General features: G+C 34.1%; 1 protein-coding gene across 15 annotated transcripts in view; it reads left to right on the forward strand.

Annotated features, from left to right (window-relative positions):
- The window catches only part of LOC106883998 (protein CLEC16A), a 113,346-nt gene that overhangs the window by 34,391 nt on the left and 51,782 nt on the right, over positions 1-27,173 (forward strand). For 8 of the 15 annotated variants that reach the window (XM_089347179.1, XM_052978452.2, XM_089347182.1 and 5 more), the window contains exons 2-6: positions 1,582-1,656; positions 20,299-20,427; positions 25,298-25,431; positions 25,687-25,754; positions 27,026-27,106. In XM_089347179.1, the coding sequence (XP_089203305.1) occupies positions 1,643-1,656; positions 20,299-20,427; positions 25,298-25,431; positions 25,687-25,754; positions 27,026-27,106 (426 nt within the window). In that variant the 5' untranslated portion in view covers positions 1,582-1,642. The remainder of the gene's footprint in view (positions 1-1,581; positions 1,657-20,298; positions 20,428-25,297; positions 25,432-25,686; positions 25,755-27,025; positions 27,107-27,173) is intronic. The other 7 variants (XM_052978448.2, XM_089347177.1, XM_052978450.2 and 4 more) reach the window with 1 other exon arrangement.

The following is a 27,173-nucleotide window of genomic DNA, read 5'->3' on the forward strand; positions in this document are numbered from 1 at the left end:
ATGATTAAAGTTTTTAAAAATATTCCTTAATAAGGACATGACAACGTAATCTCCTTTAACAGTACAAAGCACAATCACTCTACATATCTATATCTTCTCTATGCTGAACAAAAACTAAAATCCTAAAGATCCTAGTATCATGATGGCAACCTCAAAATACAATATTACTAAAACTACATCCTAAAGATAAGGTTTCCTTTTCAGTCCTGATCAGTTGGTGACCCTCTATAAACTTTAGTGCACCTTACACAGGAGTACTGCTCACACACATTTAAAATAGTTTTGCTGATATGCATTTCTTCAACAATATTAAAAAAGCTTGCTTTCATCATTCTAGGTTCTGTTAAGTACCAGTAGAGTCTTAGAGTTAATTTAATTGACTAAAGCCTAATTCTACAATTTTATCAGCTTTTGTCAATGTAAGAAATACTATTGTTGTATGAAATTAGAATATCAGACCAGATGCTACTTTAGAGTTCAGAGTTCAATTTTTTGAATTGATAAAATAAATTCTAACTTTGATTCAATTATTTGTACATCCATCCTTTCAAAAATTGACCGTGTGCTTAGTCAAATGAAATATTTATTTATATACATATATTTTTAGCACTTGTTATTTATGATTATATCCTTTTCTCTAATTCTACTCTGCTTTTTTTCTAAACAAAACAAATTTTTTTTATAACTGAACTCAGTGTTTATACTGAGTTTCTTGTAATTTTATACAACCTCAGTTTAGTTTATTTTAGTATTTTAAAAGCCAGTTTTCAAATATAATTATTTCTTAGTATAAATAACTGAATCAAAGAAGCTAATTAAACTGAACATTTTAAATAATAGTACAAATTTGGTTGTTGGCAGAATATATTTTGATACTAGTTTCATTTCAGTGGTTTGTATCCTAGCAGAATACAATAATTCTAACAGAAATATCTCCTCAGTGGCTCAATCCACCTAGTTGTAAATAGGTTCTACAAAGTACTGTCTGTTATAGTTAGGTGTATTGGGCCATTGAGAAATAACTTAATTTTTAATTAGATACTTATAGGAGCATTGTATAATTTGACAAATGTTTTGTTGGAACTTGAAGTACCAATTATAATTTCTATGCATATAGCTTGATGAGGGATATATTCTATCGAGCTTAACTTGTGCTGGATAGACTACATGCCAATGAAGTCTTCAGTGAACAGTTTTGTGGTTTTAATGGGGTTGCCATAGTCGCTACCACTATTACCACCACCTTATTTAACTACTCATTTATATATCTTGCTCAGCTATAGTGTGGATAAATTGACTCCTTGTTTCTGAATGACAGCTCAACCTGTCAATATTTCTCTTGATTTTTAAGATGATTGTTTTATTTTAATTTTCATCATTTATGGTATAATAATGGTATATTTTTTCAAAGCTCTTATTCACCTAAACAATATGTCTATGAAGAGGCAGACTTATAAACTTTAAAAATTTTCAATTCATGAAAATATTGGTTATATTTCATTTATTTATTTTCTAATTTTAATCACCTGAATTGAAAAATAACGCTTTTCCAAACTTCAGTTTTTTCTGTTTTCCTTATAGAATGAGCAGAGATACAATGACAGAAAAATTTGGGGAGTATCTTTGACGTCATTGCAGCAACATGAAGGGTATAAAGTAAGGCCCTTTTCCTCCTGACCTCATCGTCTGTGATTTGCACTTCATTATCACAACCTATAATAAATAATTTCCTCTTCTTAGCCCTTATCCTGGAAACTATACTAGGATATATTTGCTTTTTAACAGATAAAATTCTTCTCTTCAATTAATTCTTTCAAACTGAGCTGCAACTTCTCTCTTTAACTTCTTCCTAGATTTCTAAATCATCTCAGTTATTAATTAATTCATGAATTGGTCATGATCAAGTGAATATCTTTGATTTAGTTATATATACATGCATGTGAAATTTTCTTTTAAAGATTTAGTCTACTTTAGAAGGAAGATACATTTTCATTGTCATCGTTTCATGTCCAAATGAAATTTACTTAAATTCTTAAATTCTGCAAAAAAGAAGAAAAAAGAAAGAAAAAATGGGAAAAAAAAAAATGCAATTATGCACAATTTTAATTAAGTGTATTGTAAGTAATAATATTGAGGATGGTAATGGAAATGTAATTTTTTAAAATAATAATTTTGAATGTAAAAACAAAAAGTAAATATTGACTAAGATTGAAATCATTTGATGGATATTGATAAAAGTATTGTTTAGCTAAAAAGATAGAGGAGTGCAGCTTCAGTTTCAATATAGAAATAGTCTTGAGATGTTCCACTACATGTGGCAAGGGAGATTAAATGATTACTTCTGTAAATGAGGATAATCAAAGTTACTGCCATTCTCCTAATCTCATAGACCTTAAATCATCTAACTAATATGCTTAACTATCCTTATTGTTCTTAAATACTTATTTCAATCTGGTTTTCTAATATCTTCTGAGAAAGGCTATTCTCTTAGTTTCTCTAATCAAAAGCTTTATAGACATTTCTTTTGATGGATTCTCCTCATTCAAGATGTTTTAATCTTTTTCGCCCTTAATTTTAAAGGCTTCTAAAATGTTTTGCTTTTTAAAAATCTTTTTATTAAATCTTTTTTAATAATCCATAGATGTGTAGTTGTTGTTGTTTTTCTTCAGCCTGCTGCTAATTATGGCTTGGGCTTTATTTTATTTTAATTATAGAGAATTGTTTGTTTTATTTTATTGGATTTTTTTCCTCTGCATCTAATAAATATTTTTACTCACTGTAGATTTAGCTTGGAAATTTATTACTGTTGTGAGCTTACAGTAATGTATTATTGTTTTAAAGTTTTAGTGATTTGATTTTTGTAAATTTACTAAAGATTCTTTCAAAATATCACTTTAGACACATTAGGACAACTTCTACTTTTGATGAGGATGAAATTTGCTTTAAGAGTTATTAATGATTTTGTTTCGAAATAGATTTGATTCCAGAACTATTGACATCTATTCAATTAGATACTTAATTATACACATGTATTAAATGGTACACTGATCAAATGTTAAACATCTAATCAGTGTTTGATTAAAAATCCACATCAATAATTCAAACACTGTTATATTTCCTCAGTCTCTATCTGACTGACAACTAGCTGTAAAATCTGCTGCAGCAATTTATGCAGGCATTGAAAAATGAATGAAAAAGATAGGAAGAAAACATATCTTGTCAGGCTCTGTTGATGCCGAAAACATCAGTTTGTCCAATGTTCATTCAAAATAAATTAAGGTAATATTGTGTTAAACTTTGTTCAGGTGTGATTTGCAAACGCATAACTGAATAGCCTTAACTGCTTTCAGTAAAATATCAAAGCAGCAAATAATGTCTGGCATTAAAGTTGTTTGAAGTAAAAAAGAATTCATACAGAAAATTAAACAAAAGCAACCTTAAACAATATGGTATCTCATTTCATTGTAGCATTAGTCTTGAGGTCAACAATTCATGTCCCACAAGCAGTGCTGTATTGTCAGTGTCTGATTCTCGAAACTCTTTCTAGGCGTATTCCACCTAGTTGCAAATAGATGCCATGATTTGGTACAAGTTAAGCTGTTAACAGCATGTTTTTTTTTGTGTTAGCTTACAAAAATGAAGATATGTCCATTCATAAAGTATAGCTTGAAGTGGAATGGGTTCACGAGATAGCTTACTATAGCAATATAAATATACCTTATGAAGATAGTTCTGCAAAAATTAATCATATGACTTGATGCATTATGGAACTCACAAAACATTTATTGTAAGCTGCATACAATCCAGCTTTTTATTATTATCTTTTAAATTTCATTTCTTTTTTCTGCTCATGCTATTTAAGTAGACTTTTAGTTTATGCTTTTTCATTGAATTCTGAAATGTATGAAAACTGTATTTATTTTGGGATGTTTGAAACTTAGATATTTGTCAACAAAAAAAAAAAAAAAAAAAAATAATAAAGAAAAAAGCCATTAGTTTTACAGAAACATAAACTTTAATCTTAATTCAACAAAGCCCATGATAATTCTCAGTAATGTATTTTAAAGCTATTTCATTCAATTGTTTCTTGTCATAGATTTCTGCTACAGTCAATGTTAAACTCTATAATGTTTAAGAATTGGAAAAATCTTAATGTTATCACTATCATTTCTTTAAACCTTTTTTTTTATTTATCTATTTGCATGTTTGCTACCCTATAATAATAATAATAATTGTTTGAGTAGTCATAACAACTCTAACTTCTTGCTAGATGTCCTACATTATAACCATCACTTTTATTATTAAATGCCAATTGCCAACATTTTCAAATATTTGCATGTTGATAATTTTTTTATGTATAACTTGTATAATTCATAGGTTTTCATTTTCTTTATAGAAAGTTTTTTTTCGTATATTAACTTGATCTTTCCAATTAGTATTATATGTACCTTAAATGCAAGCATGCGCATACACATATACACGTGCACACACACACACACACAGGTGTATACAGACATAGCTGTTCTTAAGGAGTTTGCTTACCAAATACTATGTTTGACATTCAAACCTATAGCACAGCATCTTGGGCATGTATCTTTTACTATCCTTTGAGAGTGAATGTAGTAAACAGAAACTGAAAGAATCTATATGTGTGTGTGTGTGTGTGTGTGTGTGTGTGTTTCTATTTGCATGTCTCTGAATATCACAAGCTACAAGTGGTGATCATATAATTTCTCTTCTCAAAAAGTTATCTGCTAGCTTTGTCCCTCCAAAGACATGTAAGGTAAAACATCGCTTACTTGGAAAACAACGATGGGTTAGTGACAGGAAGGGTATCTAGTTGTAAAACAATGCCTCTGCAGAATGTTCATCTAACTCTTGCTTGCATGGAAAAACAGGCATAAAACAAGAGCGAATACACACATGCACAAACACACACCATTTTTAAAACAATTGAGCAGATTTATTTTTTACCTTACTGTTTCTGTTGACAGTTTCTTAAAATATCAATGCCTAGTTGTTGATGGTATATATATGTCAGTGAACAGGTTGCGGTCTCAAAGCAATGAAAATATTTTGACAAATTAAATTTAAATGTTGAAGTGAATCTAACGGTCTTTGTGTGTTATTTTAAATGGCTTATAAACACCTTCCACGCTGCAATTGTTTTCGTTCCAGCACACGATCTCAAATCAGGTCACTTGCTATGCAAGTACATCTCCGTAACTATATATATATATATATATATATATATATATATATATCCTGTTAACTTTTACAGGTATATATATTTCGTATTTTATAAAACTATAAATATAGTCAATACATTCTAGAATGAGTTATATTCTTTCTAATTTTCGAAGTTCAACTGATTTAATCATCTCTTGATAAAAATTTAAGCAACTAAGTTAAACTGAATTTAGCTATTTGAAACTGGCAGTTTGCTGTGCTTGGAAAGATACATCATGCTAAGTAAAAGTGTGGTTGTTCTTGCATACAGGCTCACCCCCACTGCAACCCTCTATAGCTCAGCATCCCTAATCTTGCAGATTTGTAGGTGCTGGTGCCACATAAAAAGCACCTGTACTGGTGCTGTACACTCTCTAAAATGGTTGGCATAAGGAAGGGAATCCAGCCATAGAAACCATGCCAAAACAGGAGTCCAAACAGCCCTGTCAAACTGTCCAACCCATGAAAAACAGATGTTAAATGATGATGTATAGTGCAGAAATAAGGTATTTTCTAGATTAGTATCTTAATTGTTTTATTTTGCCCTGATTTGTTGCAGAAAATTTTATCTTTTATGATGACTGCTTAATAGGGAAGGCATCAGTTTTCAGGATTTAAAATTGGAATAGTTTTGCAATTAAGTGTCTGAAATACTGACATTTGAACTTTTATAATGAATAAAATGAGCATTGTCTTGTAGACAACCTAGAGTGAAGATCAGTGGAGAAAATTCATCAATAGCCTATGCTCCATTGGAAGCAAAGGGCTTAAGTAAGTAGATAAGAATTTGGGAGCATGTAGTAAAACAGCTCTTTCATTAAGAAGCTGATGTTTGGAATATATGTTTTCTTGCGTAAAATTATGATGGACTGTTTTAATTTAAATAGGAACACTTTAAAATGGAATGTTACATGTTATGTAACCAGAGGCACTCAGGTGGGTCGGTATTGAAACAGTTAAATGTCCTCTTATATTTGTATGGCTTAATAAACTCCACTTTATGCCATTTCATCAGTACATCTTTGGTTTTATGCTTATTCTTGATTTTAAAATTTAATTATGCTTTAAATATGTTTGAACTTATTCCCTTCATATTAACTATGCATTTCCTATTATCTCTGTATTCTCTTTTACAAATTTACTCTAACTCAATTTGCTTTCATTTAATATTTTTGTTGCTCAGTTTTGCTGCAACTAAATACAAAATTGTTTTAAAGCTGTTTAACTATGGAGATATAAAAAAAGTAAAACATGTCTGTGAGATTGAATCGAAAAAGTCATAACTTAGAGCAGATGGTTCCTTATGGTTTTCCCTGTAGCTTAAAAATGAACCAGCCCCAAAATATTTGGATTTTAAGCAAGTCACTCTAGCGATGGTTAATGTCAAGCATGTTGTATGACAGACAATATGACAAATAGAAGGCTATATCATTTTCTCATATAATTAAAAAATGAGAGAAAGACAGGTTATGTACACATCCTTTGTAAGTCTTCTAAGGCTGTTCAGATTAATGCAAATGATCAATTTGAGATGTTGCAAGTTGATGTCTGCAGGAAAAATGTGGATAGGAAAGGAATTCTAGAGGATTGATGTTTTGATAAGAAAGGATTGGCAATAGGGGTTAGTGTGGGGCTTGAATAGTAAACCACAAAACAAGTGATGCACAGTAGACAGATGGGTGGGCTTATGTGGAGGCAGTTTACAGTGAGCTTCCTCTGAAGAGCAGAGATTATTAAAGTTGTTACAAATAGTGGGAAGATATCTGTGGGCTCTGGATGTTAAAATGTGTTGGTGAATAAGTCTTTGTCATTAAGCTAAATGGCTTTCCATTGAATGCAGTTGAAGGTGTGTGTGTGTGTGTGTGTAGAAATAGAGGTTGGGAACAACATTCCATTGTAGATTTCATTTGAATTTTAAGAGTCACCAGCTGTTTTGGGATTGAAATATTTTCTGACTCTGGAGAGGAAGTCTAGTATTTAGAACATAATTTTTGCTATGTTATGGATGTAAAACCATCAGTTTTTGTGATGCTAAGCAATCTGTAGCAGTTTTGAGGGCCTGCACAAAACTGTCACAAGGGAGGACATTTAGGAGGGTACAATGGATTGTAGTTTGCTGGTCTGAAGTGAATACTAAAATTGTTTTGTGATGCATGAGAGGAATATGGTGTAGCATGCTGTAATGTCTGCAGTGTTAGGAAAGTTTTTAGCTTCAAAATTATTTTTATGCCCACATTTCTATGTTATGCTTGGATGGAATAGGTTTTATAAAGCAAATTCTCTTAGATGTCGTTCTTGTTAACTTACATTTGTAATTGGCTCAAGTGTTTTACCTAGAACATGGATGTAATTAAATCATTTCAAATAATTCTTTACTATCATAAATTAAGATAGTTTTGCAAAAATTTCGATTAGCTTTTGTAAGCCCAGTCTTACATGTTAGCTTTCATATTATGATTAATTTCTCTCATCAGCTATAAATCGACATTGTAAAAATAATGCAATGTTCCATTTTATTGGACTGTTTTACTTTCCTTTAAGGTGTCATACTAAAGATTAAAAGAGTGATCTTCTATTGGATTTTCATGCTATAGTTGGTGGGTTTCTATTGTTTTGTTTTTATTAACCATTGTTAGGCTGTTATTTATGTCATCACCTATATTTTTCTTCCACATAAATTGATTTATCAATGTCGCTCAATCAAGCTATTGGAAAAAATAATATGCATGTATATATGTGTGCATATAATATATATATATAAATAGATATGTATATTTGTGTATAAGAATGTATAAATATTTATATGTATATACATAATATATGTGTGTGTATACGTACATAGATATGTGTGTCTATATATATAAAACAAAGATATTTTATTCCACATGGGTAGAAATATAGGAAAAATAGAAGTTGAAAATGCACTGAGAATAGTTAAAATATTTGAAGCTTTAACTGGTTTCACAGTTTACACTGATTTTTAAAAAGTTCAAATAGAAAGACATGGTTTATGTCGCAGCTGTCTTGCTTCTCGCTAGTGTTTGAAGTTTTTCCTGTTTCTATAGGGAGTTCATGGCTCAAATTAGTATATGTTTTGAATAGGATTTGATTGGTAAAGGATAGTCACATGATTGTTCTTAGAAACTTTTGTAGGTTCCCTGCTGAAACACTTGACAGAAAACATTCAGAGCATTGATTGTTTAGACTTGTACAGTCAACCATGTCAGCCTTAACATTCCACGCCAAATATCATTTGATACTAATACATGGCCATAGCGGGGAAAACACACAAAAATTTCTAAGACCAGTCATGTGACAATCTTCTACCAATCAAATCCTATTCAAAACGTATACTAATTTGAGCTATGAACTCCCTATAAAAACGGCAAACTTCAAACACGAGTCAGAAGCAAGACAGTTCCGACATAAGCCACATCTTTCTATTTGAACTTTTTGAAAATAAGTGTATACTGTGAAACCGGTTAAAGCTTCAAATACTTTAACTATTCTCAGTGCATTTTCAACTTCTATTTTACCTCCCTCCCTCCCCCCTCTCTCTCTCATCACCATTTGATGTCCGTGTTCCATGCTAGCATGGATGGGACGCTACCACAAAAGCTGGCCGGGCCGAAGCCTGCACCAGACTTCTGTGACTGTTTTAACAGGATTTTTACAGTTGGATGCCCTTCCTAATACCAATCACTCAGCAGAGTGGACTTAGTGCTTTTTATGACACAAGCGCAGGTGAGGTGCGTAGTGCTTTTTACATGGCACAAGCACAGGCGAGGTCAATTTTGGCAATGGATGTCCTTCTAAAACCAACTACTTTTACAGTGTGGATTAGGTGCTTTTAAGTGGCACCTGTACTGACAGGGTCACCAAGTACTTGCAAGAAAAAAACTTTTAAGAGGGGAGGAGGCAAATATATATGTATATGTGTGTATATATGTACGTATATATGTATATGTGTTGATATATATGTATAAAAAAATATATACACACACACACACACACACACAAGCATAAATATGTGTGTACGGATTGTGAATGGTGTGTGCACAGAACTGCATTCATTTTTCAGATAGAATAACTTTCCTCCTTCTGGCCATATATTGATTGACTGTTTACCTGCACCTTGTGATGCGTTTGGCTTAACAGTTAATAGTAGAAAGACTTGTAATTATCAACCTGTCTCTAGGAAACAATATCTACCTACATCAAGGGTGTGCAGTTAAAGGTTATGGATAAGTTTGTATACTTTGGTAGGGTGTTCTCTCAGCTCAGTACCCTGGATGAAGAAATCAACCACTGAATTTCAGAAGCTGCTGCTGCTTATAGAAAAGAGACTCTGGTTTGATTTGGATATTGAAATCTGCACAAAATTTGAAGTGTATGTGCTGTGCATGCATGCTTACAATATTGACATATGGATGTGAGATGTGGACAACATATAGGAGATGCCTTCAGTGTCTATAACATTTTCACCAGTTGTACTGTGCTACATAATGAAAATCACTTGGAAATCATTTGTACCAGGTACAAGAATAATACAGCAATCTCATTTGTCAAGTTTGTGTGTGTGGAGTTGGGGTGGGTGTCTATGATATTGAATCAATGATTTAGAAAGTTTGGTCACATAGTATGCTTGGAGAATAGTTAATTCCTAAACCAGGTTCTGAATGGTGAGTTCAATTGGCAAAAGCACCTACAATGCAGGTCAAGTAAGAGATATAAAAGATTGTTTGAAAAATGCACTAAATATGGTGGTGCTCAAGTGCAACTGCAACCACATGGCTTAAAAATTACTAAAGAATAACAAACTAAGCATTGACATCAACACTTGGTAAGGTCATGAACCAAACAGACATTTTTATTGGAGATGCCTGATTGTTGATGGTGTTGCAGAGTTTGAGATCAAGCTCATAGCTGATGCTCAATTGAAATGTGCTGCAAAACATGGAAGCTGTTGTGCCACTCACAGAATGGGGCTCTAGACAGTACTTACAGTGCAAAATTTGTTTGTGATCAAGACTTTTCAAAAGCAAGACTGCTTAAGCATGGCTGGAGTCCTGTTGCTCTTGATGCTAAAAAGCAATATTATACTCTAGCTGAGTTTCCGTGTGGCCTGTGTAGCAAAGTTGTTGATTTGAGGGTGGTTGAAAATGATCATCATTGTTTTAATGTACACTTTTTCACGTTTGCTTGGGTTGGGCATAGTTTGTTGAGGTAGGTTTTCTACATCCAGTTGTCTTCTTACTGTCAACACATGCACGTGTATGTGTGTGTATGTATGTATGTATATTCATATATTATACATACACACATATATAGGCATCTACACAATGTCTGTTAATGAAATTCACTCACAATTCATTGGTCAGCGCATACATAACAGTAGCAGTCATATATTTATTTGTATTACCGCGCACACACACACACACACACACACACACACACACACTGTGAAAAGGGTGGATGTTGTCTCACAAGCAGTTGTGCAGGCAAAAGTGTTAGCAAATGTGGTCGGATTGACCTGAAAATTTGCACACCTATGTTAAAAGTGCTAGAGAGTTTGCATAGCAACTTTGAGTTTGCTCAATTGAAAGGAGTGGCATCTAGGGCAAAATTCCTCATCTTTAAAATGTGGCCCGAGTACATCTGAATGAAATCAGGTTATGATACTAGTATATATATATATATATATATATATATATATATATGCTTTACGGTTGCCAATTCATTTGGCTTATTGCATAAAATAAATTTCTTAAGCCTACTGGTTCTAAACAGTTTCTAAATATTGCTTTTCAAGTTGTCATTCAATTTTCACCTAGATTTAAATTCTTTCATACTTCCAGTCATTACTTTGTTTCTTCATTTACTTTTTGTATTAGGCTGAGTAAAAAGTAAGCAATGTTTTGAAACATGAAATTCATTACAATATATTTCAACAATGCAGAAATTCTATTTATCAAAGTAAGTACCATTACAGTCAACACATTTTTGCCGCCGAGTTACAAGTTTGTTTATTCTGGTAATATAAAAATCTGGATTTCTCTAGCTAATAAACTCTTTGAACACACTTTTAGCATCGGTTTGATTTTTGAACTCCTTTTCTCACAGGAAAACATCAAGGTATTTGAATAAGTGGTAGTTGGTAGGAGAAAGGTCTGGGGAATAAGCTGGGTGGGGAAGAACTTTGTAGCCGAGTTCCCTCAACTTCTGGAGCATCATTAGTGAAATGTGTAGTTGAGCATTGTCATGAAGAATGATTTACCCACTTCTGTTGACCAGTCTGGGACAGGAGTAGCAGGTTTTCATTCATTTTGGCAATTTCATGGTAATATGTTTCTGCAGTAATGGTTTTTCTGGCTTTTGAGAAGTTAAAGTGGATGAGTCCAGCAGTACACCACCAAACAGTCATCATAACCTTCTTTCTGAAGAGCTCAGGTTAAGGGAAGGTTTTCGGTGCTTCATTTTGGTTCAACCACTGTGAAGAACATTTTTTTTACTGTTGTACAGAATCCACTTTTTATCGCAAGTTACAATACAGTTGAAAAATGGATTGGTCTGGTTACGGAGAAGAAGCGACGAGAAAATTTCATATCTGCACATTTTCTGATTTTCATTCAAATTGTGTGCTACCCATTTGTCAAGCTATTTTGATTTTCCAATCACATGCAAATGGTTGCAGGCAGTTTTCTGGCTATCTTGAATTTCTTTTGCCAGTTCTCGAGTGGTTTTATGTGAATTTTTCTCAGTGACGGTTTTTAATTGACTGTCATTGATGACAGACAGGCATCCATTATACTCACAATCTTCAAGGCTCAGGTCTCCACTGCGAAATCTTTTAAACCATTTTTGCGCTGACCACTCACTGGTCATTTCCTCACCAAACATTTTGTTGATATTGCGAGCAGTTTCAGCTACTTTACATCCTATTTTGAAGTTGAGTAGCAAAATTGCTTGAATATCGTGCTTTGATGGTTCTATTTCAGATGACTGTAACAATGGTGAAAAAAATATCAATGTTAATTTATTGATGCATTTGGGCAAGTCTGTCTGTATTATCAGACAATTGCAAAAAAATGTTTAAAAAAATTCAGAACTCTGCAAAAATCTGTACAAATTCTTCATGGTTCAAAACATTACTTTTTACTGAGTGTGTATCATTCCTTTTCTCTATGAAGTGTTATATCCTGTTCTACAGATATTAAGTCGTACATTTAGTTATGTACTTGTTTACACCCTCTTTTTAAGACACACATCAGCATCATCATCATCATAGCGCATTTCTTGCAGTACACATATATTTTAATATATATGTATAACATATAATCATTTGGTAAACTCAGTTGAGAATGTTAAAAATGTTCCTGTTGATCAGTAGAGTTCGGCTGTTTTATCATTAATCTTTTAAATTATTTTACATTTAATTTATAGTTATCTTTTAGTTTACATACATACTACTTAATCATTTGTTTGTTGCTAGTCATTGTTGCTATTAGAAATAGTTATATTCACTTTTACTTTATTCTTTACTATCTTACATAGCTATAATGGCATGAAACCAGATGCAGTTGTTTTAGTCCCAACTATCTCAGATTAAACCATTTGTCAAACAAATACAATTTAATTATTTCATGTTTGTCTTGCACAGAATGATGTACATAGCTCTAAATTTTGTGTGTGGCTCTGTGCGCGCACACACACACACACACACACACACACACACACACACACACACACACACACACACACACACACACACAGATATCAATGAATATTTATTTCTTTATTGCCCACAGGATGCTAAACATAGGGGGGACAAAGGAATTAATTTGATTACATCGACCCCAGTGCATAACTGGTACTTATTTAATTGAGCCTGAAAGGATGAAAGGCAAAGTTGACCTTGGTGGAATTTGAACTCAGAACATAACGGCAGACAAAATACCATTAAGAATTTTGCCTGGTGTGCTAACGATTCTGCCAGCTGGCCGTCCTGATATCAAATATTGAATATAAAAAGAATATTCAATAATAATTTAATGGAATTAATATTTTAAAGTTTATGCTAAAAAGATAATTTTAGTACCATTTAAAACTAACTTGGTTTGATAAGATTACTTTAAATAATATAATATACTTCATACCTATTTGTTTATAGATATCCATACACCGATTATTTTAAATGATATAATATACTTTATACCTTTTTGTTTATAGATGTCCATACACTGATTTTCTGATCTTTTGGAAGGTTATCTTTATAGAAATGTAAGAGAAAGGAAGGCAGCACTCATGACCTTTTGCAGGGCAAGAAACTGTTGGGGGGGGGGGGGAGGTAAAATTAATCCTCAGACTGTATATCTGTTTTGCACACTTGCAGTAGAGTAGATACTGCTGAAGTTAAGTGCCAGTTGGTAGTGTTTGACTCTTTAGCATTTAAACTGGCCATATCTGGCCCCCAATATGCTATCTGTCTTATGTTCCAATCAGCCAGATCCGGCCTATCACACCTACCCTTCAATGACATTCTAAAAATATACAATCACATCATCAAAATTTCAAAGCTATGAGATAATGCATGATTAATTAAAAACAATGTGAATGAAAAAGTATTACATTTGACAAAATAATCTAAATGCTAAAGGGTGAATCTTGTAATGGATTAAGTCTACCACTCAAGAATGTGTACAGTATGTTGGGCTTCCACATATTTTTTTATCTGGCTACTTTCACTCATAATGCTTTGGTTGACTCAATGCTATGGTAAAAGGTAAAACAAAATTTCATACTCGTACAACTACTCATATGACATCACCCAAATCAGTTTTAAAGACTCTACACATTAAATGAAAAGTTGCAATAACTTATATCCAGAGACGATCTGATTTTAACTGGCATGATGGATCCAAGTAGATAATGATAGTCAAATGGAATATAGAAACAGATGCTAGAACTAATGTTCAAATCATTATCAATTCTAACTTTAGTTTCATTCTGTATACCTGCTGTGCTTGCCTCTGTCAGACCATCAAACTTCAGGTTCCACACTTGATGTTAATCTCAGTTAGGAATATCTGCTTCAAAAGAAAAACAATCATACTCTATAACTATGCAAATGTCCAAAATTTTGAAAACCCTTTCTAAGGGCTTCTCCCTCAGAGTGATAGGCAGATTGTATGATGCCTGTGTGCGAACAGCCATGCTACATGGCAGTGAAACATGGGCTGTGACTGCAGAGGACGTGAAGGCTTGAAGGAAATGACCCCAGTATGCTTTGCTGGATGTGCAATGTCAGTGTGCATGTACGACAATGTAAACATCTTGAGAGAAAAATTGGGCATAAGAGGCATCAGATGTGGTGTGCAAGAGAGGCAACTGCACTGGTATAGTCATATGATGTGTGTGAACGAAGACAGCTGCGAAAAGAAGTGCTGATCTCTAATTGTGGAGGGAACCTGTTGAAGAAATAGACCCAGGAAGACATGGAATGATGTGGTGAAGTATGATCTTCAAATGTTAGGTCTCACGGAGGTAATGATAAGTGTTTGTGACCTTTGATGTTTTGCTGTGCTTGAGAAGACTTATCAAGCCGAGTGAAATCATAGTTGTGGCTGGTGCCAGTGACACATACAAGGCACCTACTACACTCTTGGAGTGGCTGGTGTTAGGGAGGGCATCCAGCTGTAGAAAACAAGTCAAAATCAGACTGGAACCTGGTACAGCTCTCCAGTTTACCAGTTCCAGTCAAACTGTCTAACCATACCAGCATGTAAAATAGCTGGAAAGAAAGATTAAAAAACCAACCAAAATACAGAATCCTAATAAGGTATAACAATGAATTTTCAACTGTAGTTAAATTTGTGTCTTTACATTTGGTTGTATTTTTTGTTTTGTTTTCATTGCCTTTTTCTATCCAGATGTTTTTATATTATATCTCTGTGTGTAGGCATGGCTGTGTGGTAAGAAACTTACTTCCAAGCACACAGTCCCACTGTGTGACACCTTGGGCAAGTGTCTTCTATTATAGCTCTAGTCCAACCAAAGCCTTGTGAGTGGATTTGCTTGACAAAAACTGAAAGAAGTGTGTGTGTGTGTGTGTGTGTGTGTGTGTGTGTGTGTGTGTGTGTGTGTGTGTGTGTGTGTGTGTGTGTGTGTGTTAGGTGTAGTATACAGAAATTGAATATTGAGAAAAAATGGTCAGAATTTTTGAAAAAAAATATCTTATTTCGTCATAATTATATATATGTATGTTTGTGTTTGTCCTCATAACTTAGTGGTTTGGTAAAAGAACTGATAAAATAAGTACTAGAGGCAATTTGTTCTACTGAATCCTTGAAGGCAGTGCCCGAGCCTGGCCACAACCCAGGCATCTTGGCATTAGGAAGGGCATCCAACCATAGAAACCATACCAAAACAGACATGGAGCCTGGACAACTCTTCAGCTAGCCAGCTCCTGTCAAACCGTCTAACCCATGCCAGCATGGAAAATGGACATTAAATGGTGATGATGGTGTGTGTGTGTGTGTGTGTGTGTGTGTGTGTGTGTGTGTGTGTGTGTGTGTATGTGTATATATATATATATATATATATATATATACACACACACATATATATATATATATAAGTTTTGACTTGAAACATTCTGGTAATTGGCTGATAATGGCCCTAATTTAGAGAGCTAAATTCTTAATTACTCAGTTGTTAGAATATATGAAATTACACTTGCAAATAAATTGACATGCATGGTGTCTTATAAATTGAACTTTCCCATATTTCACAATGTGTCCAACTTGCTGTTATCCAGAATACTTTGTTGTTCAACCACCAGACAGCACTTATGTGTGTGTATACATACTAAACATAACAGACAAATCTCTCTCTAATCACACCCTGCTATTTTAAAATATGATACACATTAGATAATGTCGTCTTAGGTACATTAGGTAATATAGATAGAATATGCTCTCTCCCCATTAATCAAATTGTTGATGTAAGACTGGTATTTTATTCTTATACCTTCTAAGGTATAGACATTAAAAATAGCTAATGAATTATGTGTGTGTGTGTGTGTGTGTTTATATATGTATATACATCAGTGTAAGCACATAAATGCAAAACAAGGTGGAAAAAATAGTACTCGAATACCAGAAGTAGAGTAATATGCTTTATTAAAAAGCAGCAAAAATATCACAAAAACTGCCACTCAGAGTTTCACGTTCCCGTTTGTCGGACAGTTTTGTTTAGAATCTAAACAAAACTGTTCAATGAACGGGAATGTGAAACTCTGAGTAACAGTTTTTGTGATATTTTTGCTGTTTTTTAATAAAGTATATGTATATATAATATATATATATATGTATATAGTTAATAAAGAAAAAACATATATCAGAAAGACGCACACTCTAAAAAATAGAGCAGTAATTATTACAACAAAACTTTATATATAGTTGCTCAAGGTTTCACAACCACCGTACCCACAAGGCTTTAGCTTTGTGGGTGTAGAACCTTAGGTAACTCTATATAAAATTTTGCTGTAATATATATACATCATCATCCAGTGTTTTAAATCTGAGTTTTGTTCCCATGAACAGGGGTGGCCAGATCTACCTCAATGCCATAGCAACCGAGGTAGGCAGATGCAGCCCACCCCAACCTTTAGGCTGGCTGGTGCCCATTCTCCCTTGGTATTATGTGGCTTTTTTGGAGCTGGATTTTCTACAGGAGCATGCCCTTGCTTACCCCCAACCTCAGTTTCTAGACATGAATGGTCCCGAGACCAAGGCCTCTACCACGATTTTTAAGAAATGTGGTGGAAAACTAGCTCAAGAAGGCAGGGACGCTACTCCCTGAGACCCCTTTCAGAGTCCCCCGCCACTACTGTACCACACACACACACACACACACACACACACACACACACACACACACACACACACACACACACTACTAATAACAATAACAACAACAACAACAACAACAATAGTAATTGTATATATGCATGTGTGTATATATGTGGAAAGAGAAAGAAGAGTAGTTGTATCCAGAATTTCATTGTTTAGAGCCAATTAAACCCATTTTAAATATTTGATAAATTTTTTTCTCTAATATCAACTGTAGAAGCCGTTAAAAATTTTTCAGGCACAATTTTACAAATGCATATAAAATTAAAATGATTTAATAACAAAACTTTGTTTTAGGCAGTTGCTAATAGTACATCATACTGATTTAGTTTTTTTTTTTGTTCACAACCTATATATTTAATTTAGTTTGATAAGCCACTCAAAGGTCCTCAATGATTTAATAACAAAGCTTTGTTTTTGGGAGTTGCTAATACAGTCAGTACATCATACATAATCATAGTTTTTTTTTTTGTTCACAATCTACGTATTATATTTAATTTGATAAGTCACTCTTAGATCCTCACTATTCCTTTGGATCTCTTCCTGCCATTGAAATTTCTATTGGCTTCTAAATGGTTCATCAATCTGGCTATGTAATTCCTGAATGATCATTTGCTTTTTTTATTTATACAACAGTGAGTTTTTCCAAGATAGACATTGTTGTCCTTTTAGATACTCCTAAAATTTTAAGTATATTGCTTGAGGTTGTTGTGATTCATGTTAAGTATATGTTGTTGGTGATTAATAGCTGGGGTTACCACATTCACTACATAGAGTTCTGAAGTTGTCAGTTTTAATCTTTTTGTTACCACATTTCTATTGAAATACACTGCCTTTGTTTCAATTAATTTTGAAAATAATGAATTTAATAAAATAATTTCGTTATTATTTAGCTGGTGTTTGGAACATAAATTAACATAAAATTTTTATAGAAGATTTTAATTTAGATTACTTTAGAACAATAAGTCTGTATCATAGGACTAGCAGCAGTCTTGTTTGTTGGTATCAAAAGGATTAAGCAGGTTGACTGACTTGGTTTTCTAACTGTAGTTTAGAGTTGAAAGAAGAGAGTACTAGGAAAAGCTGAGTGATCCAAGAATTAGCTGCTCTGTCCATGAATCAAATATTGATATCTATTGCTGCCTTCTGCTTCTGAACAGAACCCTTCACTCAGTGTTACCTCAAGCTGGTTGTCTGGTGGTACCATATGAACATGGTTCAAGCTAAGGACCAGTTTGCTTTATTAAATACAGACTCTGGTCTGTATTGCTGCTGTCCTCCATTAAACTCATGCATGGAGCATCACACAATCTGATGTATAGATCCTTAGTCAAAGGAATTCTGCTTAATAGTGGCAGTAATAGTAGCTGTAGTAAATACGGTTGAGGGAGAAGAATACTGTACAGTGGCCCAATGATTGGAGTGTGTTAATATAGGTTCATCTATTAGACAATCTTTCTTTGGATGTAATGATGAATGTATCAGTAGTCCATTATCAGACATATTTGTGATAGCAAAGGATTATGATTTATTTAGGACTGGCTCCTATATGGGAAATTCAGTCTGTTTTAATATAGTTTTAGTTCTATTCGTGCAGTTTCTGATAGTTTATATTTCAAATTAAATAGCTTAATTGCAATTGTAACTTTTGTTTATGAACACAATAATTGTTTTCAGTTTATTTTTGGGGCTTTTTCTGTTATGTTTCCTTAACACTATGTTCACCATGCTGTAACCAATGTGAAGTTTTAAATATTCTATTTGAATTGTAAAGAATCTTTACCAACTTTTTGGACGCCTCTGACAACAACTATAACATTGTACTACATGCAATACCCCTCAAGAGCCTCAACTCCAGCAAATGGCTGTGGTCAATGAAAGTTTTGAGGTTGTGATTCTTTTTGCTACTTAGTTTATTTAATTCTAATGGTTTTGATGCAGTCACCTTGAGATGTTTATCTTTTCTGAGTTACCTGTGTGTATCCTTTAGTGTTAGAGGAGTAAATTAATAATTTTTATATTTGTAACATGCTATTTTGTTAGTCAAATTTTTTCTACTAATGTCTAAGACTTAAACTACCTTGTTCAAAATGACAGTGCCATGATTAGATGGAACTGTTATGCAAAACTTGAGTTGGAGTTTTTCAGCATTTAGTGTTCTCAATATCAAGGATATTGCCTGATAAAACTGACAACATTGGTTTAGTATATACATACAGAGCATAAATTGCCGACAGATGGTCAAAATGAGGGGTGATAACTTTCTATGTGGATAACACTAGTTCAGGGTGATTCAAGGAAATAAAGTGAACCACTTCAATATCAACTGAAGACTGAGAAGGAAGACACAACTAAAAAAAACTAGACTTTAATAGCATCTAGTTTTCATAGAGAGAAAAATGAACCTACAGCAATAATAGTAGTGGAAGTGTTTATCTGAAAATTTACATGATACTTTGGTGTTGACTAAATGCCAAGAAGAGGCTTGTACGATGACCTGTCATTTTTTTAGTTTTGAACTTCAGTACTGAAATTATTATACAGCATTCTTTTACACTTTTTTTTCATATATATGCTTTAGCTTTGCTTGCTCAGTTAGATTTTCCTTTTGCATTATTTCTTTAATTTTTGTTCTTTTATGCATAAAGTATGACAAAACCTCTGGAGTGATGGTAAGTTCTTGATGAGTATAATTGTTGACATAGTTCTAATTCTTAATTGGAACCATTTCACTGCACTTATATTGCTAATGACTATAAGGACATCACAACATCCATTTTCCAATATTCAATCACAATTATCATATGTTGGTAGGTAGACAACACAATATATAAAGTCAAATGGAAAATTCTTGTAGCTATGTCACACTTAAATGAAACTACTGTATTTACTCATGTATAAGTTGTACCCCTAATTTAATGCTAAATCTTGGTACAAAATTTTTATTTCCTCTTAGTTTTAACTTTGTGCTGTGTATAAATTATACTCCAAGATTTTCAGTTAAAACCAAGTATAAAATTGTGCAATTTATACACGAATAAATACAGTATATGTATATTAATTATAATAACAGGGAAATCATTTAATATTATGTGATAATTTCTATTTGCTTAAATTTGACGTAACTCTTTTTTTTTCTTTTATGGTTTTTAAACAGGTATTTGTACAGTATTTTATGTAAAAATCAAACAGTGACTGAAAATAACCGGTGCCTGCTGGTGGAGACATTGAGATCTATTTCTGAAATACTTATATGGGGGGATCAACATGACAGTTCTGTGTTTGAGTAAGTATTATCATAATCTGTGTTATACTTGTACTTTTCTACTTAACTGTATACATGATTATTTCACAATTTTCTAACTCAGTGAATTCTTTTAATTCAATGAAAATTATTGTACAGCAAAATAATATCAGTATAATAATTTCTTGATATCTTAAAACTAGTGTAGATCATCATCATCATCATCATCGTTTAACGTCCGCTTTCCATGCTAGCATGGGTTGGACGATTTGACTGAGGACTGGTGAAACCGGATGGCAACACCAGGCTCCAGTCTGATTTGGCAGAGTTCCTACAGCTGGATGCCCTTCCTAACGCCAACCACTCAGAGAGTGTAGTGGGTGCTTTTACGTGTCACCCGCACGAAAACGGCCACGCTCGAAATGGTGTCTTTTATGTGCCACCCGCACAAGCCAGTCCAGGGGCACTGGCAACGATCTTGCTCGAAAATCCTACAGGAGCCAGTCAGGCGGTACTGGCAACGGCCACGCTCAAAATGGTGCATCTCATGTGCCACCCGCACAAGAACCAGTCCAGGGGCACTGGCAACGATCTTACTTGGCTTGCCGGGTCTTCTCACGCACAGCACATTTCCAAAGGTCTTGGTCAGTAGTCATCGCCTCGGTGAGGCCCAATGTACGAAGGTCTTGCCTCACCACCTCAGCCCAGGTCTTCCTGGGCCTACCTCTTCCACGGGTTCCCTCAACTGTTAGGGTGTGGCACTTTTTCACGCAGCTATCCTCCTCCATTCTCACCACATGTCCATACCAGCGCAATCGTCTCTCTTGCACGCCACAACTGATGCTTCTAATGTTCAGCTTTTCTCTCAAGATACTTACACTCTGACGGGTATTCACATTGACATTACACATCCAACGGAGCATACTGGCTTCATTCCTTGCGAGCTTACGTATGTCCTCAGCAGTTACAGCCCATGTTTCACTGCCATGTAGCATGGTTGTTCGTACGCATGCGTCATACAGTCTGCCTTTTACTCTGAGTGAGAGTCCCTTTGTCGCCAGCAGGGGTAAGAGCTCTCTAAACTTTGCCCAGGCTATTCTTATTCTAGCAGCTACACTTTCAGCGCACCCACCCCCACTACTAACTTGGTCGCCCAGATAGCGGAAGCTATCGACTACCTCTAGTTTTTCACCCTGGAATGAGATAGAAGTTGTTTCCTGTTTGTTTGCAGTCTTTATTGCACCTGAACATCTGCCACAAACAAAAACTAACTTGCTAGTTAACCTGCCTTTGATGTTGCTGCACCTCTTATGTGTCCATAGCTTGCACCGGGTACATCTTATAGAGTTACTACCTACTCCTTTTCTACATACTGAGCAGGGCCATCTACCTGAAGGGGTTTGTGTTTTATCTACCTTCCTACTTATTAGGATTTTGGTTTTAGCTAGGTTGACTCTAAGGCCCTTCAATTCTAGACCTTGCTTCCACACCTGAAACTTCTCCTCTAGTTCTGATAGTGACTCCGCAATTAGGGCAAGGTCATCAGCATAGAGGAGCTCCCAGGGGCAACCTGTCTTGAACTCCTCTGTGATTGCCTGGAGGACTATGGTAAATAAGAGGGGGCTGAGGACGGAACCTTGGTGGACCCCTACCTCTACCCGGAATTCATTGCTGTACTCATTTCCAACCCTCACCTTACTGGCAGCATCTCTGTACATGGCTCGCACAGCTCTCACTAACCATTCTTCTATCCCAAGTTTCCTCATTGACCACCAGATAAGGGATCGGGGGACCCTGTCAAAGGCTTTCTCCATGTCAACGAAAGCCAGGTACAGAGGTTTATCCTTAGCTAGGTATTTCTCCTGCAACTGTCTCACTAGAAATAAGGCATCAGTAGTGCTTTTACCTGGCACGAACCCAAACTGCATCTCATCTAAATTGATTCGCTCCCTAATTAGTTGGGCTATGACCCTCTCTGTAACTTTCATAACCTGATCTAACAGCTTGATGCCTCTGTAATTATTTGTATCTAAAGCGTCACCTTTACCTTTGTAGCAGTTGACTATGATGCTGCTACACCAGTCATTGGGTATGACTCCTTCGTGTATCACCTGGTTCGTAATACGGGTGACTAGGCTATAGCCAACACTGCCAGATATTTTGAGCATCTCTGCAGTGATTCCTGATGGGTAGATACAAACACAAATAGCATATATAGTGCTCTTTTGTGCTTCTTTCTCTCTGAATATAAACATTTTTTCTCAGAAAATGAATGTATGTATACATACACATAGTTTGTTGCTATGTGCTATCCTTTAGGATTAGCACACATGCTGGTGCCACATAAAATGCACCTGTTCTGGTACCACATAAAATGCACCTGTTCTGGTACCACATATAAAGTACCTGTGCTGGTGCTATGTATAAAGCACCCAGTACACATTGTAAAGTGGTTTGCTTTAGGAAGGGCATCCAGCCATAGAAACCCTGCCAAAACAAATAATCGGATCCTAGTGCAGTTCTTTGACTGGCCAGCTCCTGTCAAACCATTCAACAACCTATGCCAGCATGGAGAATGAACATTAAATGATGATTTGTTTCAATGAAATATATCTTGAGTTTTATGGACTGTTATGTATCTTAATTTGTACAGCATATTGTGTAGTTGCATTGCAATGGCTAGCAGTAGTAAGATTTGTAGTGTAGGTGGAACACAGCTGGAAAACACTGCAAGACTGGCGCAATTTCCACTGAAGCATTTTCACTGACATTGCTAAATCCCCTTGGAGAAGGCATGAACATCACCTTTAATTTTTTTTTTCTCTTCTGAAGGGTCTATTTACTCCTGATCTCTCTCTCTCTTGCATACACTCTGTCAATCAGTTGAAAGCAGAACAACCTAATCAGTCATGGATTGAAAACCATACATTGCATGGATGACTTCCTGGAAGTAATAAATATGTTCTATTTCCTAGGTAATTGATTAGGTTGTGATGTGTAGTTGGATATTGCATAGGTCTGGGAATTTTAACCTCTGCAGGCAACAATGAGATTTTCTGCTTGTGTGAAACCTTATTGGTCAAAATGGTGAAGAGATTATTACCTGGAAATAGGTGTATAATATGAATGGATAATGTGTGTGTGTGTACACACATGCCTGCATCACATGTATCCTGGTTTTTAGATTAAGTACATTGTGTCACTGTTGTAAGAGACAACTGAAAGGGTTGTTGTCAGGAAGGGAGATATCTGTATAAATTGCCTCAAAAAATTCTAGCCAACCCATGCCAGCATAGCAAAGTGAACATAAAAACAACAACAACAATGATGATGATGCTAGCATGGATTGGCTGGTTTAACCAGGGCTGGGAAGCTGAGGGGCTACACCAAACTCTAGTGTGATTTGGCATGCTTTCTATGGTTGGATGCCCTTCCTAATGCCAACCACTGAGAATATAATGCGAGTTTTTATGTACCACTGGTACGGGTGTCAGTTTGCATGACATCAATATCTGCCATGACTACGATTTCACTTGGTTAGAAAGGTACTCTTCATGTACCACAGCACAGGTGCCAGTTACATAGATGCACATACACATAGGCACAGGTGAATAAATACCAGGCTTAAAAAAAATAAGTCTTGGGGTCGATTTGTTCCATTAAAATTTTTCAAGGGGACACCCCAGCATGGCCACATCCAGTGACTGGAACAAGTAAATGTTATAATATGTATGCTAAATGAGAAACTGTCATGAGTTGAAATGGATTTGCAATAATAGCCTGAAGATTGTAAATGAAGTTATCAATTCAGGCATGGGAATGGTAAGCTTTGCTGACAATTAAGATCGTTTAAAAAGATATATTACACAATCAAGATCTTTTAAAAAGATATATTTCCTTCTTTCGTTTCATTCCTCCACCTGAATAGAAATCAAAAACTAATGCTGGTGATAACTGAATTTATATAAACAAATGTATAATCAGAGAAAAGATTATTGTAGAGTTTGACCTCATGGTCATTGTATCATTAATTTGGGACTTAGTCCTTTAATTAGTTTTCTTTTTTGAGTGAAACCTTGTTTCTCTAGAATTGTTGGAAGATAGAAATATTATCAAGATGTTAATATTATGTCTTTAAAATTTTGCAACAGAAGTTTGATGGAAGGAATAGGAAATGTTCATGTGTAAGTTTTATTATGAAATAAGAACAAAATAAAGTTATTTATAACAGTGTATTTTTTCATGGCTTACGCAGTTATTTTAGTTCCGACACACACTCTCAAATCAAATTTCATGCCAACAAGTGTAACTCAACCCAAAATATATATTTCTATATTTGATCATTCAACACAGTCTAGTATATATATCTTTAGAAGCTGTGATTGTTACAATAATATTAGTTCAAATGCTTTACAGTGTTGTGTTTTGTTCTCCTTGTTTTACTTTTCAACCTTCAGGTGGAGAAAGTAAGTATTGTCAACATTACTGGATCAATTTATTGAGTATACTCCTCCCATAACATATTTAATGATCTTCTTTTACTCTAAATACAATATAAAACCAATAAATTTCATAGATACTAACAAGTTGATAAAATTTTTAGATGTCTAAAATTTGTTTTTAATAAGATTATAATATTTATATATACACAGTTCCAGTTGGTTTAATCTTGATTCATGATCATGTATCTTGTTTCTGAACATATCCAGTAATAAAAACCCCAAGGATGATCAAAGGAATCATAATGCAGATATAGATATACACTATAATTTTCCTCAACTTTAGATTAATTTTTTAAACGTCTTCATAAGCTTTTCCTAATATGCCTGGAACATTTTATATGCAGTAATCTGTGTTATCTTTTGGTTTACTGTTAGTTTAAGATCAATTTTGTTTGATAAATCTTTTACAGCTTTTTCTTGGAAAAGAACATGCTGTCATTTTTTTTACGTTATCTACGTCAAAAATGTGGTCGCTACATCTGTGTCCAGTTGTTACAGACTTTAAATATTTTGTTTGAAAATATTAGTAATGAAACCTCATTGTGTAAGTATATATCATTGCTTTCATTTACTTTGTTTATAAATGATCTAAAAAAAAATCCAGTTGTATTTTTTTCCTCTTTCAATTCTTACACTTTCAAAATTGATCTATTTCTAATTTGAAGAAATGAAATGTAATATCTGTAATATTATTAGTAATCTTAATCACTATTCAATAATTTGGAATTTTTGTTCAAATGGTTATATTTTTAAAGAGATATTTTCAAAAGAATAATTGTAAATCTTTTTCTTTTTCCAGACTATTTACTCTCAAACAACCACATCAACTCTATCATTGTTCATAAATTTGATTTCTCAGATGAAGAGGTAAGACAACAAACAAAGTGAGGTTTTTGTTTGACTAAATATACTTATCATAACTTCATCAAATGCTTAAAATCTGATATTGTATAAAGCTAAAATTGTGATATGAGATCTACAACTCATCTAAATATCTCACTATTTCATTGGACACCTAAAAATTGATTTTGTACAAAGCTAAAAATATGGTGATGGCTAGAAAAATCCAGTGAAAATCTGTACCTTAAATATGTAAAGGAAAATTTTGTATGCCCCGAATTTTTATTTAGTTAACATTTATCACTTTGTTTGAGTAGTGGCAGACCTGTGCCATTTTAAAGTTCTCTTGGAATAGCGAATGGTAATTGAGCTTATTTTGATAAACCAATGTCATTGTTGTACTGGCACATGACAGAAAAATATAGAAGGAAAATATAACCATGTCAGTTTGATTGCAGTAGTATCCCTCTCTTGTGTGTAGAGATTCAATGGATAAACAACTGTGCAGCAATTGTGATATAACCAGTAATCTTATCTTAATAGCCTTTACTTAAAAAATAATTCTCTGATTTTTCTATGTTGAAATGTTTAAGGTCCTTAACAAGGGTTTGCTTATTTAACATAGCTATTTTATAAGTATCATACTCTGTTATTGAGTGATACTCCTAAAAGCATGCAGATGTCAAGACAGCTTCTCTTCAGAAATGTGCCTTTTTACCTAAATGCACATTTAATTTGAGAGAGAGAGAAACAAAAAATCCCAGAAAGAGAATGCACATTTGCCTATCCTCTTCAGCATGTAAAAACATAAAAACCAATAAGAATATAATCTAATTTAACATCTTTTTGTTATATTGACTTTTGTGTGAGTGGGTCAAATGAAATTAACAAAGATTTGTCTTTACTTATTCTAATTATTATATTTTTATAGAGTCACAGACTATGTTGATATGATGTTAGTCTGTCTGTTGGCCATAGATCCATACTTTGTGTCTCAGGATTACTCAGTGTTAGTGATCTAGAAATTTAGCACCCACTGGTTCAGTCCACCTAAGTACCATGTGTAGGTACAGTTAACTTCTATAAGTAGCATAAACGATTGAACTTTGTTTCATTGATTTAATGTGCTAAGTTAAAATCCTTCCATTGGGGTAGTATGAAGAATAATGGGCTCTACTCAGTTAACTTATCCTAGCAAAATTACATGCTGTATTTTTCATGTCTTCTTATGGTATTCAGTATGCTCGTCTTTATTGTAACTTTTTGTTAAAATCTGTTAACAATACTTTCTCTTACAGGTGATGGCCTACTATATTTCATTCTTGAAAACATTGTCTTTAAAACTAAACCGACATACAATTCACTTTTTCTACAATGAGGTAAGTATTGGTCCTTAAATTTTACATAATTTTTATATATTGCCTTCTTCTTTTATTACATTTCTCC

The sequence above is a fragment of the Octopus bimaculoides genome, chromosome 2, assembly GCF_046866305.1.
Source record: "Octopus bimaculoides isolate indiv1 chromosome 2, ASM4686630v1, whole genome shotgun sequence".
Classification (NCBI taxonomy): domain Eukaryota; kingdom Metazoa; phylum Mollusca; class Cephalopoda; order Octopoda; family Octopodidae; genus Octopus; species Octopus bimaculoides.